The 23,943-nt window shown below is 36.2% G+C and overlaps 1 protein-coding gene across 3 annotated transcripts; it reads right to left on the reverse strand.

Annotated features, from left to right (window-relative positions):
• Window positions 1–679: 679 nt before the first annotated feature.
• On the reverse strand, window positions 680–22,882 carry LOC111015577 (mediator of RNA polymerase II transcription subunit). Of its 3 annotated transcripts, none has more exons than XM_088122346.1 (21): window positions 22,641–22,882; window positions 22,413–22,532; window positions 20,913–21,012; window positions 19,814–20,797; window positions 18,882–19,116; window positions 14,592–14,809; window positions 13,981–14,188; window positions 13,097–13,377; window positions 11,320–11,403; window positions 10,530–10,624; window positions 10,088–10,250; window positions 9,746–9,991; window positions 9,266–9,436; window positions 8,977–9,090; window positions 6,994–7,119; window positions 4,019–4,167; window positions 2,875–3,115; window positions 2,005–2,776; window positions 1,737–1,918; window positions 1,205–1,308; window positions 680–1,123 (listed from the first exon to the last, which is right to left on the reverse strand). In XM_088122346.1, exons 1-21 carry the CDS (start codon window positions 22,730–22,732, stop codon window positions 922–924), a joined length of 4,887 nt encoding a protein of 1,628 aa, XP_087978472.1. In that variant the 5' UTR covers window positions 22,733–22,882; the 3' UTR covers window positions 680–921. The 3 variants fall into 3 exon arrangements, with proteins under 3 accessions (XP_087978472.1, XP_087978473.1, XP_022146339.1); XM_088122347.1 differs by having other exon boundaries at window positions 22,489–22,532; window positions 22,641–22,881; XM_022290647.2 differs by having other exon boundaries at window positions 22,489–22,532; window positions 22,614–22,881.
• Between the last annotated feature and the right edge of the window lie 1,061 nt (window positions 22,883–23,943).

Raw genomic sequence — 23,943 nt, forward strand, 5'->3', positions numbered from 1 at the left:
ATGGCTGCCAAAAAAAAGAAATTGACATGTAGTGGTTTAAATACTTGACCTCTCGCTCTAATACCATATTCAGTTACCACTAAACTAAAACACGCTAAAGATTAGAGTATATTTAATCTTTTATATATGTTCTTTTAACACTCTGCAATAATTGCTTTAGTAATTCCTTGTAGTTCAGATAAGAGACCAACAATATGCTTTAGTCTTCTCAGTGTTTCCCGAACCTGTTACAACATGTAGCTCCATCCACACGTGAGAGTGCCTTTTGAGAGAGAGTTGCATAAATCAGGATCATAAGTACCTGATCTTGCAAAATCTATCAGTACTCAGCCAACTTTTGAGAAGTTCTTTGTTTCTGCAGCAGGTAAAACTTGATGAAAAGGATGATTAGCTCCATCAATAAAACCAAAAAGTGATGATATTACAAGATCAATGTGATTTCATACTGTCAAGGAACGTAATAATCATAATAAAGCCAAACTGACACTAGATTACATATTTTATAAAGAAGAAATATCAAAGACTAAGCATCTTTACCAATTTAGTAGGGAAAGGATTCTCTGGTAGTTGTTGAATGTTGTCAGTTGAAGAAGACGCATTGATATGTTTAAAGAAGGGGGGAAAAAACAGAGAGAGAGAGAGCCGACCAAATCTACGACCTTTGTCACTAAGGCCCTGATACCATGAAAACTTCCACAACTCATGTGGAAGTGTTATTTCCACTAATTTCAGTTTAATGTACATCTCAATCTATTTTTTACCTAAACTGGGCTGGTAAAATAACCTATTAATCTACAACTAGTAAGAAGCTTAATAGAAGCCACTTGCACAAACTAAATCAGTTGCAGACCAACTAAATAATCAATATATGACAATTAACCAAACCAACAATTTTATAAGAAACTCCAGTTTAGCCTATGGTCAAGCTGGATTTTGAACCAGCTTTGGATGCGCTGCAGCATAGATAGAAGAACTGGTGTCAGGCTTCAAGTGGGAAAGGAGGTGTTGCACATCTGGACGCAAATTTTCCAAAGCTCTTCCTACAATAGCCAAAACTTCTTGTCGGGGCTTGCTGTTAGCTAGAACGGGCCCTCCCTGCCCTTCATAATGGATAACATGGTGGCTGGAAAGCAAAATGAGCATATTAGTATCTTCAAGCATATAGAACAAACCATTTGAGTACATTCATTTTGTTGGCACTTACAGAAAATCAATGAGGTCTTCTATTTCTGCGGCTTCAACTGGTACCGATGCTTGTGAGTTCTTCCCAAATACATCCACCATTATACTCAAAAGTGAGGAAAGAGTCTGGAGAACACTCAATCAAATTAGAAATACAAAAAATAAAATTCCTATCTAAATATATCATTAACCAATAAATTTGTGTTATACTAAATGATGTGTCATTGATAGATTAAACTAAATTCTACCCGAACTGCCAATGAGGAAGATAGAACTTTATCAAGCAATAACTGTTACAATTTTTTCACAATATCTCATACGGACAATCCAACAATAACCTGTAACTGTAAGAATCTTTAAAAAAATCATTTTTTTAATATTTATTGAGGGCGCTTCCAATTTCACACTACATTTCATATACTGTAGTCTTGTAAATTTAGGGCGCTTCTAATTTCAGCATGTATAAAGAAAGTTCGGTAGAATGACTCAGAAATTACTTTATGCCTAACTCAAACGTAAACTTCTTTTGTGATAAACAACGGTCATTAACCCACCTTGCAGAATAGGCTATGAGCATTTGCAAGTTTGGGGAGCAGTGGACCCGTAATCCGGAATACTATTCTCAGCATTGCCACCGATGTGATGGGCCTGAGATCCTTGATAATTACATGGGCCCCTTCCAGCCATTCCTGTGGGAGATTACTGAATAAAGAGTGAAGAAGTGCAACCGTGTTACCTGAAAAATGCAACAATATGTGAGAAAAATGAAGTTCTATGTTATCAAAGGGAATAAGGTTAATCAGTAAATAACATATAGCATACCAATAACCGTTGAGGTATTGTCTTGTGCCGCCCATGTTGGATCCATCAAAGAATAACCAACAGCAGAGTTTAGTTCTCCTAAGGATCTTGTAGTGTCAGACAACCACCAAGTTTCTTTTATAATGCGTGACGCCTCAAGATAAAGTTGAACATGAAATTCTTGGGGAAGCTGCGCCAGTAGAAGACCACATGCTTGGATCATCAGGCTCGAAAGCTGTTGGCATGTATACCCACTTCGTGAAACAAAGTTTGGAGTATTTATTCCAGATACTGAGGTATTCGATCTTCCGGCATTCAAGGAGTCTGTGCTTCCTCCGGAGGGAGATGTTGGTAATGCTGATCCTTGACCCATGCTATTTGGACCTCCATGTATGTTGTTGCTTGATTGAATTAGTGTTGGTTGTATATTGACAACAATTTGAACCAGCGATGACACAATCTGACCAGCTGAGACTGGGAGAGAAAGTAATTCTATGACTGCTGTTTCAAGAACAAGCTGAGTATATGTGCCAGGGTCCTGAATTTGATAAAATGCTTTCTGGCTCTCGGGAGCGGTTGTTGCCCCCGGTGGAGTTGTTCCAGGGGCTTTGTTGTGTGATGGACGCATTGAATTACTTGAATTATCACTTGCCGTTCCCAATTTTAATGTCTGTAACGAAGGTATAACATTATTTACTAGCCCCAACAAGAGGGTAGCAAAGTAATCCATAGGTGGGCACATGACAGAACCAGTTGACCCAATGTGTTGAGGGAATGACTCAGAAAATGGAATCTGAAACAAATTTGGTGTCAATGACAGGAAATAAGGAATAATATAAAAATTAAAAATAATACGTACATCACAAGTGAAAAAGTATAACAGAAAGTTACCTTGCTGATATCAAGTACATACAAAATCCGAACAATGAGCTTGTTAGGTAGGTGGCCATAGAAGTATGCAAGTATATCACGGACAAACGTAAATCTAAGAGGGTGATAGGCCAAAAATGGAGAATACATGGCCAGTACTCTGTCAGCTTGATCTACGGCATCATTTTCAATAAGTCTATAAACTATCAGTGGAATTACTGGAAGCAATCGGGCTGCAATATCGTCAAAAAATACGGGATACCTGCGACATCAAGATGACTTTTCTAATTAGAATCCTGATAGTGTAAGCTGAAGAATATGTGGAGAGTTCTGCCGGTAGATATAAAACAATGTAGGCGAAGATAACAATCAGGCTGAATTCAAGAGACCTTTATAATAGAAGTGAGCAGATCACTAAGCTATGCTTCAGTGAAAAGTTGTCACATTAACCCTCAGTCAACGAAGCAAAGAATACAAATATTTGGAAGATATATTCATGTAAATGACTAAGAAAGGAAGAAAGAAATTAATAAACATGAAAAGGAAAGGATGCAATGTTAAGATATGAATGTGAAAGGCTTCCTTTTTCTTTTCTTTTGAGGTCAAAATTACAAAAATGCTTCAACAATTTGGACCGAGACAAAGCCACCTAAAAAAAACGTTTCCACACAAAAGAGAATAAAGTTACATATTTAGAGACAGATAACTTATTCATTAGTTCATGAAGTAGACTTGGATAATAATTAATCTCAGATCCTTTATAAAATAGTCCATGTCCAAGCCTAACATGACGCAGCAACATTGAATTACAACCATCAATCATGAATTTCGAAGTCACCAACAAATGGAATGAATTAAAGATGTAAAATTCCTAGATAAGTTTTAAACTTCACAGATAAAAACGAAGCAACCTAACTCCTAAGGCACTTTAAAAAGTAAAAAAGAAAACAAAAAAGGAAAAAGGAGAAAAAGCAACCTGCCTTGAAATTGCCAATTGATTCATCAACGGGAAAAAGGCTATTTTAACCTTTTTAGTGAAAAAATTACCATTTTACTAGTTTGATTATGACGTTTCATAATTCACTGGATGTTATGAAGCAGGTCTTGATTAAGATTTAAAAGAAGTGTTTTGTTATATTAACTATGCAAGGCATAACTCAGTCACCTGTCCTTCCATGAAAGATGATTCCCAAGAGCCTTTTGTAAATCATTTCTTTTGAACACTACAGAGTGAAGCCAGTGTTCAGGGGAGCCCCGACTGATACGATATAGTTTCACTCGCTGTTGAAGCTCTTGTCTATCAAGTAGACTCATCTGCAACGCATAACATGTAGAAAGAAATCAGTTGATAGCAGTTTCGTTGACCAAGCATGAAGGAGAAAGTACAATATCACTATCAAGTCAGGAAAAGAGAATATTTCAAATAAACAAATGTTCTTAAGGAAAGGCTACAGCAGACCGTGGGTGGATATAGCAAATAACAGCTTATCCTTCTTCAAATTCATTACCTTCAGAGTGAAAAATAGGCAGAAAATTAGATTTTTGAAGGATCCTTATATTATTTAGAAGTGAAGACTGTTGGATAGAGGAACATCGTGTTTGTATTTGGGGTGTAGAAGAGGCATTCTTGACAGAGAATGGAAAAGTTGGAAAACTTGATAATTTTCGGCCAGAAACAAGAGAAGATGGGTGGATTGGTCCCTTGAGAAGTCAAAGACTTTCCCTACCAAATCAGCTTTCTTAAAAATTGGCAGAAACTTCCCAGAAAATTTAAGCTCCGTTGATTAAGTCTATCTGGAATTTCAACAAGGTTAAAGTTTTCCTTTCGAGTCTTGCCCATAGAAGTTTGAACACCCATGAAAAGCTCCAAAGAAAACTCATAAACTGGACCCTGTCTCCATCAGCCCACAGCCTCTATTTGAGGCAAGAGGAAAGTCTAGATCACCTCTTCCTCCATTATCCCTTTGCTTACAAAAGTGAGTTTTTCTTTTTTATGATGGAACTGGGAAATATCTCCCGTCTTCCAAAGAAAGTTGATGATTGGGTAATGGAAGTGTTTAATGGGAGGCGTCTGAAAGGCAAATAAAAAATTCTATGGAGATGTGCAGCTAGAACCCTTTTGTGGAGCCTTTGGAAGGAAAGAAATCAAAGGGTTTCTAACAACAACCCTTCTTCTAATCATTTTTTTCTTTCATAATAGTGTATAGATCCATGCTTCTTTGTGGTGTATCAATTATAGAAAAGTCTTTTGTAACTATAGTATAGCCATGATTATTCGAGATTGAAAGGCCACTCTGCTCTTTTGGAAGGAGGTTGTTCCTTCCTTTTCTCTTAATACAATCTTCGTTTCTTAAAAAAAATAATAATAATAATAAAATAAAAAAAAAGAAAGACAAATGTTCTGTATTTATTCTGAAGGATTGCATCCACATCCCTTCTAATCAATTATTGCTATTTATTTTTGTACAAAGACAATTTGCAAGTTTAAAAAGTAATAATGTATTCTGTTGATTATCCAATTCATATACTACGAGGTCCAATTTGGTCATAATACTCCGTCAAAGATTGTTGGAATGAGGAGCATCAGACTTGGGATCAAGCTTTGAGGAGGGGTCGTTTTGATAGAGAAACGGAAAGCTGGGTGAGGCTAGTGCAAAGGCTGGACTCGTTTGCCCTCGAAGAGATCCAGATGAGGTAGTTTGGCACCTTGAAGGGAATGGGCAGTTTTCTACCAAATCTGCTGTGCTGAACCCGATAGATTGCGACTCCACAAAACTTCAAGCCCCCATAATAAACTTTATTTGGAAGGATTCCATTCCAAAAAAGGTGAAGGTATTTCTATGGACCTTAGCTTACCGAGCCTTAAACACTTCTGAGAGGCTTCAAAAAGAAGTGCCCAAACTGGTCGATTTCTCCTTCGGCGTGCTGCCTTTGTCCGAGGGAAGTAGAATCTTTAGATCACTTGTTTCTTCACTGTAATTTTGCTTCTAAAGGGTGGCAGATTCTGTTTGATATTTTTGGGATTGCTGGCTGTATGCCGAGGAGGGTGGAGGACTGGCTGATGGAAAGCTTTTATGGTTGGCATCTCAAAGGAAAGACGTATTTTTTGTGGAAGTGCGCGTTCAGAGCACTTCTTTGGAATCTTTGGATAGAAAGAAATCTTTGTTTATTCAATTATTTGATGATAAGGCTAAGTCTTTTGATTCTTTTTTAATAGTGTACATATTACAGCATCTTGGTGGTGTCATAGAAATTCGAAATTCTTCTGTAACTACAACCTCTCTATGATCCTACAAGATTGGAGAGTGTTGATCGTTTAACTCCTTTTGGGAGGGGGTCTTCTCATCTCCCGTCCCTTTGGCTGTTTTTTGTGCTTTTATTAATGAAAGTCTCTTTATCCAAAATGGTTGAAGTCTTTTCAAGGGTGGTAGTCCTCGACTCCTCTATACGCGAACCCACCTATAGGTTATGACATTTAATGTGTCATCTTTTTCAGGAAAAAGGAAATCATAGCTTCACCAAGGCCGCACCCTAGTTTTATAACTTGTTCATGTCCCATACATGTCAAACACTCCAAAGTCCAACATTGCTGGACAGAATATTTTATCGAAATATCAATAAGGAAATACTGAAAGATACTACCAAGTTTGCCCCCTTGAAAACAAAGACTAAACTACCACAATATTTTGCCTACCTTCCCAATGTCGGATCCCTTTTATTTATAACAAGTCTCGAACAAACTATGTAGCTAATTACTATATTATCCCTGACTGTCTAGTCCTATTAGAGTGCTAAGTCTTCTTTTTTTTATGGGAAAAAAAAATGATGCATACAAAAGAGATATAAGAGAAAAGTAACAAACGGCGAGAAAATCATGCAACCTGTTAAATTTTGCATGAACATAATTGATTTAAATTCTTTTTTAATAAATTATGAGGTAATGCATGTCCATACTTGACATTACTAATAAGAAATTTACTAAATAATAAGAACCAAACATATCAAAATCAATCTCCAAATAACATATGTAACCTGTTCAAACTCAGTGACATACCGTGCACAATGATATTTCCAAAATATAGTAGCATATTATGCTATGCAGTCAAAATTAGAAAAGAAAAAGAGAGTTTGAAGGCATACCACTATGCGTAGAGCATTGGGATCATCATCACGGTCAATGAAAGCTAGGAGCAGAATGTCAAGAGGAAGTAATTCTTGAGTCCAAACGAAGAATGAAAGATTCGTGCAAACTTTAGGCAAAATATCCTGGAAGGGAAAAGAGATGGCCTTTGTCAGGCATCAGTAGCTTCTTTTCATTTTTCCCTTTCTAGTTCTTTCTTTCATAATTAAAAAAAGGTCCAAGCAGGATTATGGTATTACTCCATTTCTTCCTTCTAGTTTCCATTAGTTGATAAATAGAATTGGATGGAGATTTCTGATTAATAAAATTTCTACTAAATTAGCCGACTATTAAACATGAATAAACCACCAATGAATTTAAAAGCTTAAGCTGATGGGTTAATGTAAATTTAATCATTTGTATTGGATATATAACACTCCCCTCATTTATGGTAATACTCATGAATCGTTTCGTTTCCATGAATCGTTTGTATTGGATATATGTCAATGAATCGTTTCGTTTCCAAAAAAATTCATGGTAATACTCATTCATGGCATGTTGGGTCAAGGAGATTGTTAAAAGACTTTTAGTTAGTTGAATTTGCTGATCTTCTGGCCATTTTAAGAATGGTTTCAATTAGTGTAGAGGATGACCAACGTATTTGGTCTTTGGAGTCTTCAGGGTTGTTATCTGTTTCTTCACTAATTCACTAAGCAGAATGCATAATGCTTCTCCAATGCCAATAATCTTTTTGCTGCATTATGGAAATCGAAGTGTCCAAGAAAGGTTAATGTTTTTTCTTGGATTCTCCTTCATGGGAAGCTTAATACCGCAGATGTTATTTAAAAAAAGCTTCCCTCTTCTACTTTGTTGCCATCTATGTGCGTTCTTTGTAAGGAAAATGGGGAAGACTTGAACCATCATTTTTCCATTGTTCCTATGCTGCTATTGGGTGGTCCTATCTTTTTTCTCAATTTCGGATTGACTGGGCTTTGGACTACAGGGCAGAAGCAAATTTGCCTCAATTGTTACGTGGAATTCTTCATCCTTCATCCATGGTGCGGGCTTTGTAGACTAGTGTTGTGAAAAGTTTTCTTTCGGAATTATGGTTCGAGAGAAATTTGAGGATCTTCAAAGGAAAGCATAGACCGGCACTTGATTGTCTTAATTATGCTAAGTTCAAGACCTCTCATTGGTGCTCTTATGGATTCCTTTTTGAATTATTCCCCTATTCTTATTTTTAATAATTGGGGTGCTTTCATTAGCTCTTTGTAATCTTGTTCAAAAATTATTTACGGTTTTCTGTATTTCTTTTCACTCTTTCGAGAGTTTGTATCGTTGAACATTTTGTTTTTTTTCATATCTTCAATGAAAAGTTAGTATCTTGTTAAAAAAAAAAAAAAAAAACTCCCCTCATTTTGTGGACTTGAAAAATTGCACAAGACCCAACAACTGGAAATGAACTGGAAATGAATATAAATGAGGAGGAAACAACAATGCAAAAGTTGGAACGCAAGAGCTCCTACTCTGATACCAACTTGATTTAGATGGAATAAAATATTTGTATTCCAAAAAATATTAAAAAGTATATAGAAGAAAGACTCAATACAGAAAAAGAGATAAGAATGAAATAACCATTAAGATTTACAGCTAATATTCACAAATAATAAACCAACACCAACCATTTACAATAAGTCTTAATCTGAGCTGCCAAACCCTTAGAACTATTTTCTTAATAATATCATTTAGACCTCAATGGTAATATTGTGCTAAGACCATGGGTTGGCCGCCTAATGACTGAAAGCTACCAATTCTGTACCTGTGCTTTTAAGCTCATGGGTACATGTTCCAGCGACTATTTATTAATGATATTAGTGTCTTATAAGTTGTCCTTTTTTTTAACAAGAAACGGAAGTTCCTCATAATAAACATTGGAGGGCTAGGAGGTAATCCTCCATTAGATTAGTAGAATGCGCATATAATCTAGCCCAGAATAAACAAACCTGTGTGGAATGTCCATGCTGAGGTTCAATTTGAATGTGATGAAGCAGCACATCCACCATTGTGTAAATATTAGCTGTTACCTCTTCCGGTGAAAATTCTCTCAATACACGTGCCTAAATTGATAGGGAAGAACAAACGTAACACATTCTCAAAAAATTAAGATCATCTAAATAGATGAAGGTACTCAATTCACGTGCTTAAATTGAAAGGGAAAGAAACATAACACGGATGCAATTAAAATCAGACAAAGTTACAGATATATATAAAGAATAAGATGGAAATTCATACCAAGGTCGTGCAGTTAATATTTTCAGGGTGTCCTTGCATAAGTATCCATGCACCAGCACATAGATACTGTTTATGCTGCGGAAAACTATGACTTATGTACGTCATGACATATGTAGGATCGGCTGATGGGGAAAGAAGTTGGTTGCATTGGTTAATCACAGTAGTTTCTGCCTGTACATGATCGTTGGAAGTATCAACTCACTATTTTTCATTTTCTATCTCAGGGGAGGACGACATAAAAATCCACAATGCTAAATGTAACACAATATATGTCTGTTTTTGCAACATCTATATCCTATTGTAGAAGATACCAAAGGATTGACCTATTAAGAGTCAACATCGGTGCAGGTAATTTTAAGAGCTTCAAAATTTTGATATATCTTCACAAGCACCAACTCAGTACATACAAATGGGTTTGGAGGCCAATTTTAGGAAATAAAAGTTCTACAAGAATTGCTAATATATGGTGAGATAACAAACCTGCTGCCATGCTTGAATAGCTACACCTCTCTTATCTATTCTCCCAATCAATGCCTCGCGAAGAACAGACGGGAAATACCGCAGAGTTTTTTCTGACCAAGTATGTTGGCTGGTGGCCATTGTCTGTTCTAACATTGTCTGAAGATACAGCAAGTGATCAGCATCAGCTATTCCACGTGTTTTTATAAGGATAGCAAGAGTGACCACAGCTAATCGATTTAGTGTCTCGGTAAATTCAGTTGGACCCTTTCAAACAGAAAGAAAGATCAAAGTCAGCAAAACAATAATAATGAAACACATTATAACTTATAATTCTGCTCTGAGATCACTTTGTGCACCCACCTTCCCTTCCCTTTTCACAAAGAAAAAATCTCTTAATGTAAAAATAAGATTCATGCACAAGTTTTCAGCCAATCTAAATACACGATGGTCTCCACGCTTTCCTTTAAGTGCAGAAATTATTTTTGTCACATCATACATCAATGCCTTACTCTTGCCTTGGTACCTATAAGGAGGAAGGAATATGAGTTGAAAAATGTATAACATCCATTATCATGTCAAATATAAGATTTAAAACTCCACCAGTAAGGAAAGCTAGAAGCAATTCAGTATCATTAATATTCAGTGTAAGGCATAAAATCCCTCATATTTTTTCACATCTTTATTAAATGCGATGTATGTTATTGATATATGACCAGATTTTTTTTACCAGACACGACTACATATTATCTTTATGTTGATTTCCTTTTTCCCTTTTTTGGGCGGGAGGAAGAGAAGAATTTACCTGTAAAGAGGAAGTAACCGGTAGTTCAGAATTTCAAGCACTAAAAGTGTAACACCGGGTTTGCTCAATAGAGAAGGATTTCTTTGTGCTAAATGCTGGAGTAGAGAGTGAGTTAATTGTAAGTAAGCATAAACGGAAAATAATATCTCCACTTATGAGCATGAAAGAAAGTGAGCTATTCTAAGCGTAAAGATTGATGAGATCTCAAAATTTCAGCAACAGATGTACAACATAGTACAAAATATCAAAGATTACTACATGAGTAACAAAAATCAGACCGCTCATAGATTGACAAACATTTTTAAAAATTTGGAAGCAAACTTGGAGATTTTTTTCAATTAACTTAACAACGAAGATGGGTGCTATCATAGAAACTTGAATCTTATCAGGCACACGTGGGGTTTTTCCCCTTTTATAAAGAAAAGCAAAAATATAAAATTAATATGTAAAAATAACTCTTATTGAGATTCTTGTTAGTTTGCTTTTTCAATCCTGGGCTATTGTTTGGACTTTGGAGTTATGTGGTGTTTGTTTGGCATAAAACGAAGACTACGATTCTATGATGGAGAAAGTTTGATGTGCCCTCCCTTTCGTGATAAGGGCAAGGTCATCCGGCACATTTTCTCTAACTGGAGTGTCCTTTTTTAGGCTCCTTGAGAGTTTTGTCTCCCTTCTGTACATTTCATGATTACTTAAATTTCTTTTTTATCCGCGAAACATTTAATCGATGCTTATTCAGAAAGATGAGAATAACATAAGTAACAAAGTTTTAAAAGATAAAGAAAATTACACTAAAATGAGAACGAAACAATGAGTGTGGTGCAAGAAGAAGCAATCTACAATACGTTTCAGCCAATGCAATACTGGGAACAACCTACACAGAAGAACAATGGGAGTAAATGTTAGAGGTGAGTTTGAATATTCATCAAGATAGTAAATTGCATTACTTCATCCATTATGCAGGAAAGTTAAGAGACAATAGTACATAAAACACAAGTAGTATTTGATTTGTACGCTATCACAAGCTTCTTACAACAAAATGTAGGCATCTACTTGAAAGTATTATATCATGAGATCATGATAATTGACTCAAACAATATACGGAAAAGTAAGAGAAGTATGCAGCTCATACAGATCATGAATCCAGTTTGTACTACATTTTAGCATTCTATAGCATCATATTGGATTCAAACTACTGAATAGCACATACATTCACATATTATGACATTTGTATGTAGCCATATCAAAATATGGTTGAGTAAGTCGATATGCATGTCAAATAATCCAACTATTGACTCCTCCCCTCATTTTTCCACTTGGTTACTTCCCTATAGTTCTCCTTTTTTTTCGGTTAAAAACAGCAAACCAACATAATTAATTAAGGATACTTCCCTATAGTTTTCTTCAAAACCTAATTCACTGATTAGTAGCGTGACTTCGATGACATATAGTTGTGCAAGGAAGGATCTAACTGCATAATTGTTACTGGCAATGTTTTCAAGGCACAAGGCACTCCTCAAGACAACAAGCCCTTTGATCACCTCAAGGCAAGAGGCGATAAAAAGGCAAGGCCTAAGTGAAGCGAGGCGCACCTAATAAAATAATAAATAAATATTATCTATGGTAATTTTAGGTAAAGAATAAAATACTCTAGATGCAAATATTTGTAGAGCTATTTAATGTGTAAATAAAGTTTAACTTAAACAATTAGGAAAAATTAAATACAAAGTTCTAAAAAATTTTAGTAAACAAAGTTTAACTTCAACATTTAGGAAAATTAAATATAAAGTTCTAAAAAATTTTAGTAAATAGTGGTTAAATAAAAAGATAAGAAAACATTTGTATTTAAATTAAACAAAAAATTAAACCATGCATTAACTTTTAACTTAAACAAAAATAGTAAAAAAATAGTGAGTGTTTACTGCCATTTGGAAGTTTTGCCACCAGATGGCAATTTTGAAGCGGTAGGATTTTCAATTTTCAGGTTTTTCGATTCTCTTCAATTCTTCTTCTACTTCTACATTGATTCTTCTTTTTTCTCCAACTCTTCTTCTTCTTCGATTCTTCTTTTCTCAAATTTTGATTCTTCTATTGTTTGGTTCTTTCCTCTTCTCAATTAAAGAATCGATGCAGAGTATAGAATCAAAGAGAAACTAAAAAAACATTACAACACGAGGACGAAAGCGGTGGTGGCAGCAAAGGACGGAAGCGAAGGCTTCCAGGTGTGGGTATTAGGTTTTTAGGGTCGCTTTTTCGTGGGTTTTAAACATTATTTAAAAAAAAACAGAGGGTTGCCTCACTTCAAAGAGGCGCTCGCCTCGCCTAAGGCGATGGCACACCAACACGAGGCAAAGGCGAGCGCCCGATTGAAGGCGCTCGCCTCGGCGACGTTTAAGGCGCGCCCCAGCAAAAACGCCTCGCCCCTCGCCTGAGGCGAGTGCCTGGATGCGCCTTGAAAACACTGGTTACTGGCACCCACCAGGTGAAGTATCCTGTGATTATTGGTAGCTTTCGATGAGGTAGACCCATGAAAACTTGTAAGACTTAATTAAGAAAATTATATGTACCTGTCCAGAAAATAAAGATTCTTCCATTTGATGGGCCAGCTTCGAGCACAAGTTCATTGAGAAACCTGATAATAAAGACATCGGCAGTGGGCTCACTTCTCGCATAGCCATCATCCTCTCATTGGTCTGCAAATTTTGTGCTGATGATAGTTCTGGAACCCCAGCAGAAGATAACCAATTCATCACAGTTTCACATGCTGGCTGCGCCATGGTGTATGAGACAACCCAAAACATTCCAATTGATCTGTCATCCATGTTCATATAATCCATCATGCGATCACCTGGAGACGAAACCAATAACATGTGTCACAAAATGCAAAGAATCGTTTATATAAATGAGATTTCATGGTAAGAATTCAGTGTACAAAACAAGGACAGAGCCTCCAAATACAGCCATAGAAAGATTCATATAAAATTGTAGCTGTTGGAGCAAACTAATGTCTTTATTTATCATATGTAACTGTTGAAGCCAACTTAGTTATCAAATTCCTCTCTCTAGTTTTACTGTCTTTTCTACTTCCTTTTGTGAAGGGAAAGATTATTATTGATGAGTAATGTCCGACCAAAGCCAAGAAATTGAAAAAGAAAAAAAGGACTCCAACTTATAAAAATAAAGATTATCCCTGCCCAACCGCTAGAAGAGAAGTTGTTTTTTTATTAAAAAAAATAAGAAAAAAAGGAAAACGGAAAAAAAGCCTTTCAATTAGCCAAAAGAGCATTAAGATTATGATTAGGAGGATAACATTTAAACCAGGAGGGCGCCAAAACAAAATTAGATTTTTGGTCAGTATTTTAATACCCAGCCCCACATGTTATTGAACAAAAAGAATTTTTTTGTTGTGTAGTATGACTCAACAACTTTACATGTACTATGCAACATGTACCTTTACTTGCTTGCCTCCACCATTCATCTATTTGTTTTCCTTTCTGCAGCTGCTCATTATTCAAATATTCTCTTGTTATTGTGTTCAACGACCAAATACGCAAGTTTTGACAACTACTAATAAAATCAAGCAGGATGCTTTGAGGATTATTTGGATCAGCGCTTTTATCTTCTCTATGAAAAGATAATAGTTTTCTTGTCGTCTCCACCTGAAAGCATAAATGAAACGTGAGGTGAATCAGTGAAAATATCGTCCACTATGTCTTACATATTAGATGAATCAAATTTCCAAATATAATTGAATTTTTTCATTCGATACATCTAAAATGAAAATTTAACTTCTCAAATTTCGAGGAAATCGGATTAGATTCCACAAGATGGCTAAAGCAGATTAACAATATGCTTGTAGATTAACAAATAATAAGATAACTCTATAAAGCCATATTTTTCAGGTGCAATAAATAGATATACTACATAAAATGTCTCAAAATGTTAGAAGCGTGTCAATTATGTTTACTCTTCAGATAATTAATTTTGAATAGAAACTATTAGGAGAAAAGGCAAGAGTACATGACAATATCAAGGACAATGAATTCGTCATTCAATAACAACCTTCCTTGCATCTGAATTCAAAGCAGTTATCACAATTTCAACCCGAATGATTTGTGCAAACAGCCAAGTGACATGATTTGTCCTCAAAACATGGTGACCTCCCTCTGCTACACGCGAGAACAGCTTGGCCACAAAGTCCACAAAATCAATACATCCACTTTTCATAAGAAAATAGAATATATCTGAGAAGACAAGCCACTCCTGCCAGCAATGTATCTCTGCAAAAAATAGTTACAAGAAGTTGGTTATCAGCATGTTAATAAAGATTCAAATACTTCGAATGTCGGTGCTAACAGAGCAACCATAATACTGCTATTATTTTTAAGAGAGTAATTTCATTTAAAGTTTATACTGCAATCTGACGTACATTAAAGGATAAGAAATCCACTATTAAATCTACAGAAAGAAATAATTATAAATCTCTAGCTATAAATAGAAAATACAGATTGCAGATGAACAGAAATACATGGTGCAGAGAGATATTAGTGCGAAAATAAATAGAGGTAAAATAAAGGCCAAAAGGGACTTAAGACAAGGGGATCCCCTCTCCCTTTTTCTCTTCACGATTGTGGGCGATGCGTTCAGTAGATTAATTCACTTTTGTAATGAGAGGAATATTCTCAAAGGTTTCAATATTGGAACTACCTCCTTAGGGGTGACTCACACGCACCTCCAATATGCCGACGATGTGCTTATTTTCTACACCCCCCCCCCCCTTCAGCTCAATTAATGGAGAATTGGTGGAGTCTCATTCATGTGTTTTTATTGGCATCGAGTCTTTCTCTGAATGTTTCAAAAATTGTTGTGATTGGTGTTAATTGCACAAGGTCAGAGGTTAGCTTCTGGACTTCCTCTTTTGGCTGCAAAATGGATTTTTCCCTTTTAATTATTTGGTTTTCCCCTCGGAGGGAACCACAAGGCAACTAGTTTTTGGGCTCCGGTGGTGGACAAAATGCACAAAAGACTCCAAAAATGGAGATCTTTGCTTCTTTCCAAGGGTGGTAGGCTTACTCTTGCTCAGTCGGTCCTCAATAGCATCCCCATATACTTCTTTTCAATTCTCAAAGCTCCAGAGACCATCATAAAGTCTATGGAGAAGCTTATGCGGGACTTCATATGGAATGGTGGGATTTCTAGATCGGTGGGGAATTTGGTGAAGTGGTCTTGGTCGGCTTTGCCTCATACACAGGGGGGCCTTGGAATTGGTTCTTTGAGGCTAAATAACAATGCTCTATTAATGAAATGGTTATGGCAGTTCACAGTGGAAAGAGATAGCCTTTGGAGACGGGTGATAGCCACTATTTACGTTGTGGAGTCTTTTGGATGGTGCACAAAACCATCGGATGGTTCTTCTATTGGAAGACCGTGGAGGGACATACAAGAGAACCTTAGAGATTTTCAAAAGTTCTCCTTCTTCAAAGTATCCTCAGGTGTCCAAGTCAGATTTTGGGAGGACCCATGAATTGATTTTGCCCCTCTTTACACCACTTTCCCGGATTTGTTTGCGTTATCCTCCAAGAAAGGTATGTCCATTGCGGATTGTTGGTGTGCAGAGGCCTCAACTTGGAATCTTCGTTTCAGAAGAAATCTCTTTGAAAGGGAAATGAGTAGATGGGCAAACTTCACTGAAAAAATAGAAGGTGCAGCTATCGGAAATGGAAGGGACATTTTATGGTGGAAAGCAGACCCATCCGGACGTTTCACAGTCAATTCAGCCTTCATGGCTCTCACGTCCCCGTCTCCTAAACTTAATTCAGCTACAGCAAACTTGATATGGAATTTTAAAGTCCCAAAGAAGGTAAAATTCTTCATTTGGACTTTGTTCTATAGAGGGGTAAATACTGCAGAGAAACTTCAGAGGAAATTACCTCACTGGACTCTTTCTCCCTCTATGTACACATAGTGTATGAGCAACAATGAAACAGTGGACCACCTTTTTCTCCATTGCCCTTTTGTTTCCAAAGCTTGGGGGTTTATAGCTTCTTTGCTAGATTTATCTCTCTGCATACCTAGAAGAATTGAGGATTTCATAGCCGAAGGTTATGGAGGAAGGCAGCTCAAGGCCAAGGCTTGGGTTCTTTGGAATTGTGCGGCCCGGGCTCTTTCATGGTCGATATGGAAGGAACGAAATAGTCAACTTTTTGAAGATAAGTTGATTTTGTTCGATTCTTTTTGTGTAAATACTAAGCATCTAGCTTCTTGGTGGGCTTTGCTATACAAGAAAGTTTTTTGTAACTACAATCTTCCTTTGCTTAGACAAGATTGGAAAGTGGTGATTGTATAGAGTTTTGGGACGGGTTAGCTCTACCCTCTGCCTTTTGTTTGTATCCCCTTTTGGGACCTTCTTGATTTGAATACATAGTTATTGTCCACTTTGTCCAGCAGCAGAGGAGAACCAAGCCCATTTGTTCCCCATTGCTCCTGTAGAAGAAAATTACAGAACTTTATGTTCTCTTCATTCCAACCATCTTGGCACTTGCTGACTAAGTTAAATGTAACATAAATTTTTTTTTCCGAACTTTTATTAAGACGAATGAAAATAGGAGCTTATACAAAGGGCATACAAAAACAAAAGCCCAAGAGGCGGAGCCCTAACTAAAGAAAGGGCTTCCAATCCAAAAAAATAGAACCTAACTGATAGTAACAAAACCACTTTGAGACAGAATCCTACAAACAAACATTTAGTCTAATAAGGTCCCAAACCGACTCTCCATCTCTTTCCAACCCCTAAAAATTCTATTGTTCCTCTCCAGCCAAATCCCCCATAGGATCGCAAAGAAGCAAGCCTGCCACAAAAATCTCCTTCTGTCGCGAAAAGGATGAAACAAAAGCACTTCCTCTACTATAGCTCCCCAATCTCTATGACGAGCCCAAAAAATCTCAAAGAGCCCTAAGAAACGGCTCCATATGTTCTGGGAAAAACTGCAGTCTCATAAGATGTGATCGAGATCCTCTGAGTCTTGCTTGCATAGAACGCACCATTTGGCCCCAAATAGAATGAAGAGTGCCTCTGAATACGATCCAGGGTATTGACTTTCCAAAGTAAGACCTGCCACACAAAAACCTTGATCTTCTTTGGAATTTTCACTTTCCAGCAAAAGTTGGGCCAGCGGGGGAAGAATCAGGGGCACACAAAAGGTTAAAGAAGGAGCTACAAGTGAAATTCATAGACGGACTGGGGAACCAGAATCGGACGTCCTTTCTATCACGAGAGAAAATAACGTCAGAATGAAGTTAAATGTAACATAAATAATTTGTTGCAAGGTCATAGACACCAAAAAAAGAAATCTCCAAGACCTTATGGAGGAGAATGGGCATCTGTTTGGAGGGCTATGGTTAGAGAAAATCAAAGAAATTCATAGACGGACTGGGGGACCAGAATCGGACATCCTTTCTATCACGAGAGAAAATAACATCAGAATGAAGTTAAATGTAACATAAATAATTTGTTGCAAGGTCATAGACACCAAAAAAAGAAATCTCCAAGACCTTATGGAGGAGAATGGGCATCTGTTTGGAGGGCTATGGTTAGAGAAAATCGAAGGCTTTTCGAAGTGCATGGGTAGGGAAGAGGTTTTAGACTTAGCTTAGAATCATGGCTCTTGTTGGTGTATATTCTCTAGTTCCTTGGGAATTTTATATTCACCAATGGTGAGAACTAATTAGAACTTTTAAAATAATAGGGACTAAACTGAAAAAAATACCCAAAGATTGGGGATTAAGACATATATTTAACCTTTAAATTTTAAAAAGATGTTGCAGGTTGCAACATATTCCAAATCTCTGAGGCTTCATTGATGCTAATGGATAGCAACTTGAACCAATGCTCACTTTCAGATGGCCTGATACTAGGATATACATCAGATTTCAGAAAGCATTTTTTTATGTCATTATTAGGTATTGGCCAAGACAAGGAGCTGCCTTTCATCAGTCTTTTTGACAATATTACTTTTCATGCTTTATCATGGTGTAAAACATCCCCCTATTTTCATTCTTACAGTACGAACTCTTTATTAACCAATTGGAGAAGTTTTCTGTAACTCCTTTGGTTTTTTGGTGGGTTCGCCCCACTGTAATTTCATCCATGAATGAAATTGTTTCTTATCAAAAAAAAAAAAAATTGTTAGGTATTGGCACTTTCAGAACAAAAGAAATGGGTAATCCACACATCAACAGAAGCATCTGTAGATAGAATTGTACTAATACCTGTTTCTTAGCTACTAGTATTTGATTTTTCATGAATATTAAATGGTAGGATTAAAAACAGAATAACAAGGAATTTGTAGTTGCCTGAATTCGTCAACTTCAATAGCTCAAAGATTCTGTCAATTGTCGCCTCACATATCATCTCAGATGTAAAAACAGCACCAGGAGTGGGCCCTTGAGAAGGAGACCTATAGCAAGGAGCCACAAGAAGCACACGCTTCCACCAGTCAGGTGATGGAGTTGTACGAAGAGCATGCCTTATACAACGCATAGCTCTTTCCCAATCTCGAGTGCCTCTCTGAATAGTAGATGCAACATCCTAAACCAAACAAAGGAGACCAATTTAACCACCACCTTTACAGAATGTCAATCAATTGAATAATTAGAAAAGGGCATGTCTCAGTTACTGTATGAAAATTGAAAACCACCCCAAATATTTAAAGAAAAAGGCATACAAAATATTTAAGAGGGGAGAAAATCTTGATACAGAATTCAAGTTGAATTTCTATAATAGGAATGACACAACATGCAAAGTTAGGACTCGTTCACATTGATTGAATTAAAAATGTACTGTTGTGGCATTTTATAAAGGTACACAAGGATACGGGGACAAGAAATAATACTCAATATTTAACAGATCATAAAAAATCTGAAATCACAGTTGATGAATGTTTTACTACACATATTAAAGGCAATTAGACAAAAAACTTCATTGGTCCCCACTTTTTCATAATGAAGCTATAAAGAAGCAGGATTTATTACATATAGATAACTCCAATATTTTTGCAGCTTACAACTTACACCCAGACCTAATATGCCTCCAAAACTAATCTCATCAAAGAATGGAACAAATTGACAGTTGGCAGGAGGGAAACGAGGGCATGTTCACCTTTAATTCTCTTTTATTTCTAACTCTCTCAAATCTCTAGACAAGAATCAATTGGTTTTCCTCTTTTTACTCATCTATTCTGACACTGAATAAAAAATTCCTTTAAGCTCTAGAGTAAGTTATTCACCTCCCCATGCAATGGTTCACCCAGTACACTTGGATATGTTATTGGTGAATAGCGCAAGCTTGCTACTGCTTCACCAGATATGTTGTGCATTGTTTGAGAAAAAATACGTTGAGTCCCAAATGTAGGGCAATGAAGGTGTTGATCTAACATCTGCATATGCATTGCCATCATATCTCGCCTCCTATGGATCTCCAAGATGAGTGTAAACAACGCTTCATCGTCAGGAATGTTATCTATAAATTGCAAGCCACTGCGTAGTAATTCATAGAAGGGCACTCGGCATTTGTTCTCTTCAACTAAAAGCCAGACCACATCCAAACAGCTATGTAGCCATTCAATGAGAGCCTTGTCAGGCCTCCAGGAATTCATATGCTCAGATTCCTCAATCCCTTGTTGCCGCTGATCCCAATTAACCATCCAATTCAGCATATGGGAAAATATATCAGCATGGGTCGCTGGTTTCAAATTAAATTCAAGACCACTTAAGATAATCTTGCAACAAAGCTGACGTAGACTACTTATTGCATTATTTCTAAAAAATGAATTGATCCTAACTGCAGACTGCAATCCTGCCCCAGAAAGATCAGAGGATTTGATTGGTGATAATGCTGTGCAAGAAGATGGATCAATACTTGATTGAGCAGGTGAACTGATTCCATGAACTGATGGTAATGGAGAGGCAGGATTGGAAGACTGAAAAGTAGAACTATTAGGGACTGGGTTTGAGACTGGAAGCACCGCAGACTGTGACAAATTCGTTGATGAGACAGTAGGCGTGGCTTGGGTTCCCTGGCCCACAGAAACTTCTGCAGATGAGACTGAAGAAAGAAGGGATGGCAAAAAGGTGTCCCAATTGATGTAACATATACTGCATAAACTTCGTAAAGAAAAGAGGAGAAATTCTGCCCTTGGTACATGACCACTGCACTGCACCACTAGGGAGATGAGAACTGACTCAGTCACAGCACGCAATTGATCATGGTCCTGAAACGTCGGCCGTTCATGAATCAGTGTTCAAATATCATTGAGTGAAATAGAAGCAAGTAAAGAAGTCAAAGGCTTTATGATATTAAATTCTAAATTAGGTTCTGCAACTCACTGCAAATTGATTCTGAACTTGCTCAAAATCTAAAAGGAATTGCTCATTTCGAGGAGGAAGCTCTCTGTTAATAGCTAGTACACGCTTTTGAGCCTTGTTCCTGAAGATATGTCATGAAAATTAAGATTAAAGCAGTACATAAGAAGAAATAAACTTGGAAATCATCAAAACAACACTTTTTCTTTATTCTAATCAATTTGGCAATTTATACGGCTATTAAATATATACTGCCATTATTGACCACCATAAACTAAAATCATTTTATTATTCCAAAATTAGGTTATTAAAAAGAATTCATTAATGTAGCGGCAAATGACCAGGAGTCACATAATAACTTTGTACATTAAACCTATGTCTGTAACTTAACAGCTCCCAGTTTTGATATCTTCAACCAGTCATTTAATTTAGGAAAATTTGCAAAAAAACCACCTAAAAACTATGAAAGATAATATGATGTTACTCTAGAATTTTTAATTGGAGTAATCACTCTAAAACTATTTAAAATCCTTGTGCGAATCTAATGGTCCTCCCAAAAATGAAGATGGTTCTCATTTCCAATAGACAGTTTAATAGAACAATAATGGCAAGGTAAATCTTGAGTAGTTAACTTTCAAGGACTTCGGTGGTGAGTGTTGAAAAAACCAGATAGTCTTGATAACAGCCTAAATAGTTAGTATCTACGGAGAGGCTTCTCCCCTTGCATCACGATTTTCTCTACAAGAAAATATGGAAGCCATCATGGATCTTCCTTTACAAGTTGCTAAGGAAGACATTGTCTCCTCCCTCAAGCTCATATCTAGTTTATCTCCATCTCAATCAGATGATTATTTATCCTCGCTTAATTCCAAGCTCATCAAAATTCATGAAGAAAGGGTTGCCCTTTTAGAAGATCATTTTAGAAGAAAAAGAGTTAAAAGCGGAGCAAGATAGAGAGATTGCCGAGATCAGGGCCAAGTTTTCTCAAGATCTCAAAGCCCTTCTCCAAGAAGATGTTTATGATGATGAAGACTTCTAGAGTTTTTGAGTTTGTTTTCTTGCAATTAGGAGGCTCTTTCTCAAAGAAGTTCTTATGATCTTTATGTAGCTATTATTATTGTTTTGCGGGGTTGTAATACCCTCTATGTTGTTTTTCCTCTTTTTTTCTTTTGTTTTCTTCACTCCTATTTGGGAGTTGTATCTTTTGAGCAATTTTGTTCCTTTTCTTCTAAAAAAAATAGTTAGTATCTGCATAAACAGTCTAAAGTCTCAAAAAAGGTACGCTATGTTATTATATAAATTCTGAATCAGAATTTCAGAAATATCAAAGAAATGCGCTAAAAATTCTCCAAGAGAGAATTACACCACATCAAAAGAGTACTATGACAGCAGTTGGCATTTTTTAAGACAAAAGTTTACCTGTTAAAAACAGAGTAGTGAGATTCACCATGTTTTTAAATTATCCAGACGCATGTAGAAGGTATCATTATATCAATCTTATGAGAAGAAGGATTGCAAACTAACCAGGAAAAAAATACCAGCAATAACACATTCACGCTCTGGTGCAAACATGAAGAAGGAAATAGAAATAAACACTCACGGAGGTTCTCGAGACGAATCTTCAGGCTTTGGACGGTTACTTCTCTGCTCAAAAAAATTGCAAACAAATAAACACAGTGGAATAGAGTTAGAAAGAATGCGGAACAAGGGCAATTATGTTATTACTCCTAAGTAGAGGTCGAAGAGATTAACAATGGCAGCTCGAGCAGGGTGAAACTGGTAAGCGCGGGAAGTGGAGACTGCTGAAGCCGATAATGCTCGCTGCGGTTGATCCATCTTCTCATTTCGAGTCCCAATAGCTTTAGGGCTCTAGAAAGCAGATGTTGAGGAAGAAGCCATTGGAAGTGATACGAGAATCAAACTTTTTGGAACGGTGGAACTCGGGGGTTGCAGTGTTCAGAGTCGTCGTCTTTACTTTCTTCCAACTTCTTCCGAGTTGTCGAGGAGGCTGCCCAGGTAAATTGGATTCGGGTCGTTCAATACCCGAGTCCATTAGAGAGACTAAATGGGCCGGACAGCCACTACCCGTATCTGGTTAACAGGGCCTAGCCCAAACAAAAGTGTATTTAGTGTTCTATTGTAAACTAGAAGTAGTTACGAATTAAATATTTAGTTTAATATTTTTTCTTTTTTTAGTATATCGGGTGGGATTAAACTAAGAACCTCTTACTTAGAAATATATGCTAATTAACACTTAACTGTGTTCGCTTTGATATATTTAGTTTAATTTAAAAGAGTAGTATTCATTAATTTATTAACATTCTTTTATGAACTTTGTATAATTATTATTTTACAATGCTATATAATTTATAATACATTATATTTTACATGTTTGAATTTTAACGAACATAAAATAAGTTTATAATATGAAGTAATAGATTTATCCAAGTTTTTATCATTTTTTATGTAATTCTAAAAATCTCAAAATTTTCAAATTCTAAATCTGAAAACATAAAAAAGTCGTTTTTAGAATTTGTACTGTCTAGATCATAGAATCAAATGGTTTTAAAAAACAAATCTCCTAAACTCCTTCAAATGCATATTGATTGAATCCATTTAATTCAGTGATTCTGAAAACAAGAAACGAAATACGAGTTTTCAACCAAACAGACCCTTATGGATATTTAGACTAAGTAACCCTTTTCGTATGGCGGCAAATTATACTGTTGATAACTTAAGTTTTCTATATGTCATTTTCATGTTGGAAACGATAACAAAAAAACAAGAAACTTGTTTTTGATATAATTATATCATTGATATACCTAAAAATAAAGTATATCACCGATATACGTAATATAAAACAAAGTATATCATTTTTATACCTGATATATCAATAATAAATCTACAATATTACTTAAACCAAAATCTTCAGATTTATGACTGATATACCTAATATGAATGAATGTTCAGTGTGATTGATATATTTTGTATTAGTAATATACTTAGTATTCAATATATTTAATGATATACTTCATATTAGGTATATCGATTTTTG

This window comes from Momordica charantia (assembly GCF_013281855.1).
Source record: "Momordica charantia cultivar OHB3-1 chromosome 4 unlocalized genomic scaffold, Mcharantia_2.0 BLBB01000004.1, whole genome shotgun sequence".
In the NCBI taxonomy this organism is placed as follows: domain Eukaryota; kingdom Viridiplantae; phylum Streptophyta; class Magnoliopsida; order Cucurbitales; family Cucurbitaceae; genus Momordica; species Momordica charantia.

Bases quoted from the DNA above. Each gene is read 5' to 3' on its own strand.
- LOC111015577 (XM_088122346.1), bottom strand. From the start codon at position 22,732: ATGAGAAGATGGATCAACCGCAGCGAGCATTATCGGCTTCAGCAGTCT. The intron at 7,120-8,976 runs GTTTGTTTATTC...TTTCCCTTCCAG, and splicing joins AGCATGGACATTCCACACAG to GATATTTTGCCTAAAGTTTG. The intron at 4,168-6,993 runs GTATGCCTTCAA...TATGCGTTGCAG, and splicing joins CCAATGCTCTACGCATAGTG to ATGAGTCTACTTGATAGACA.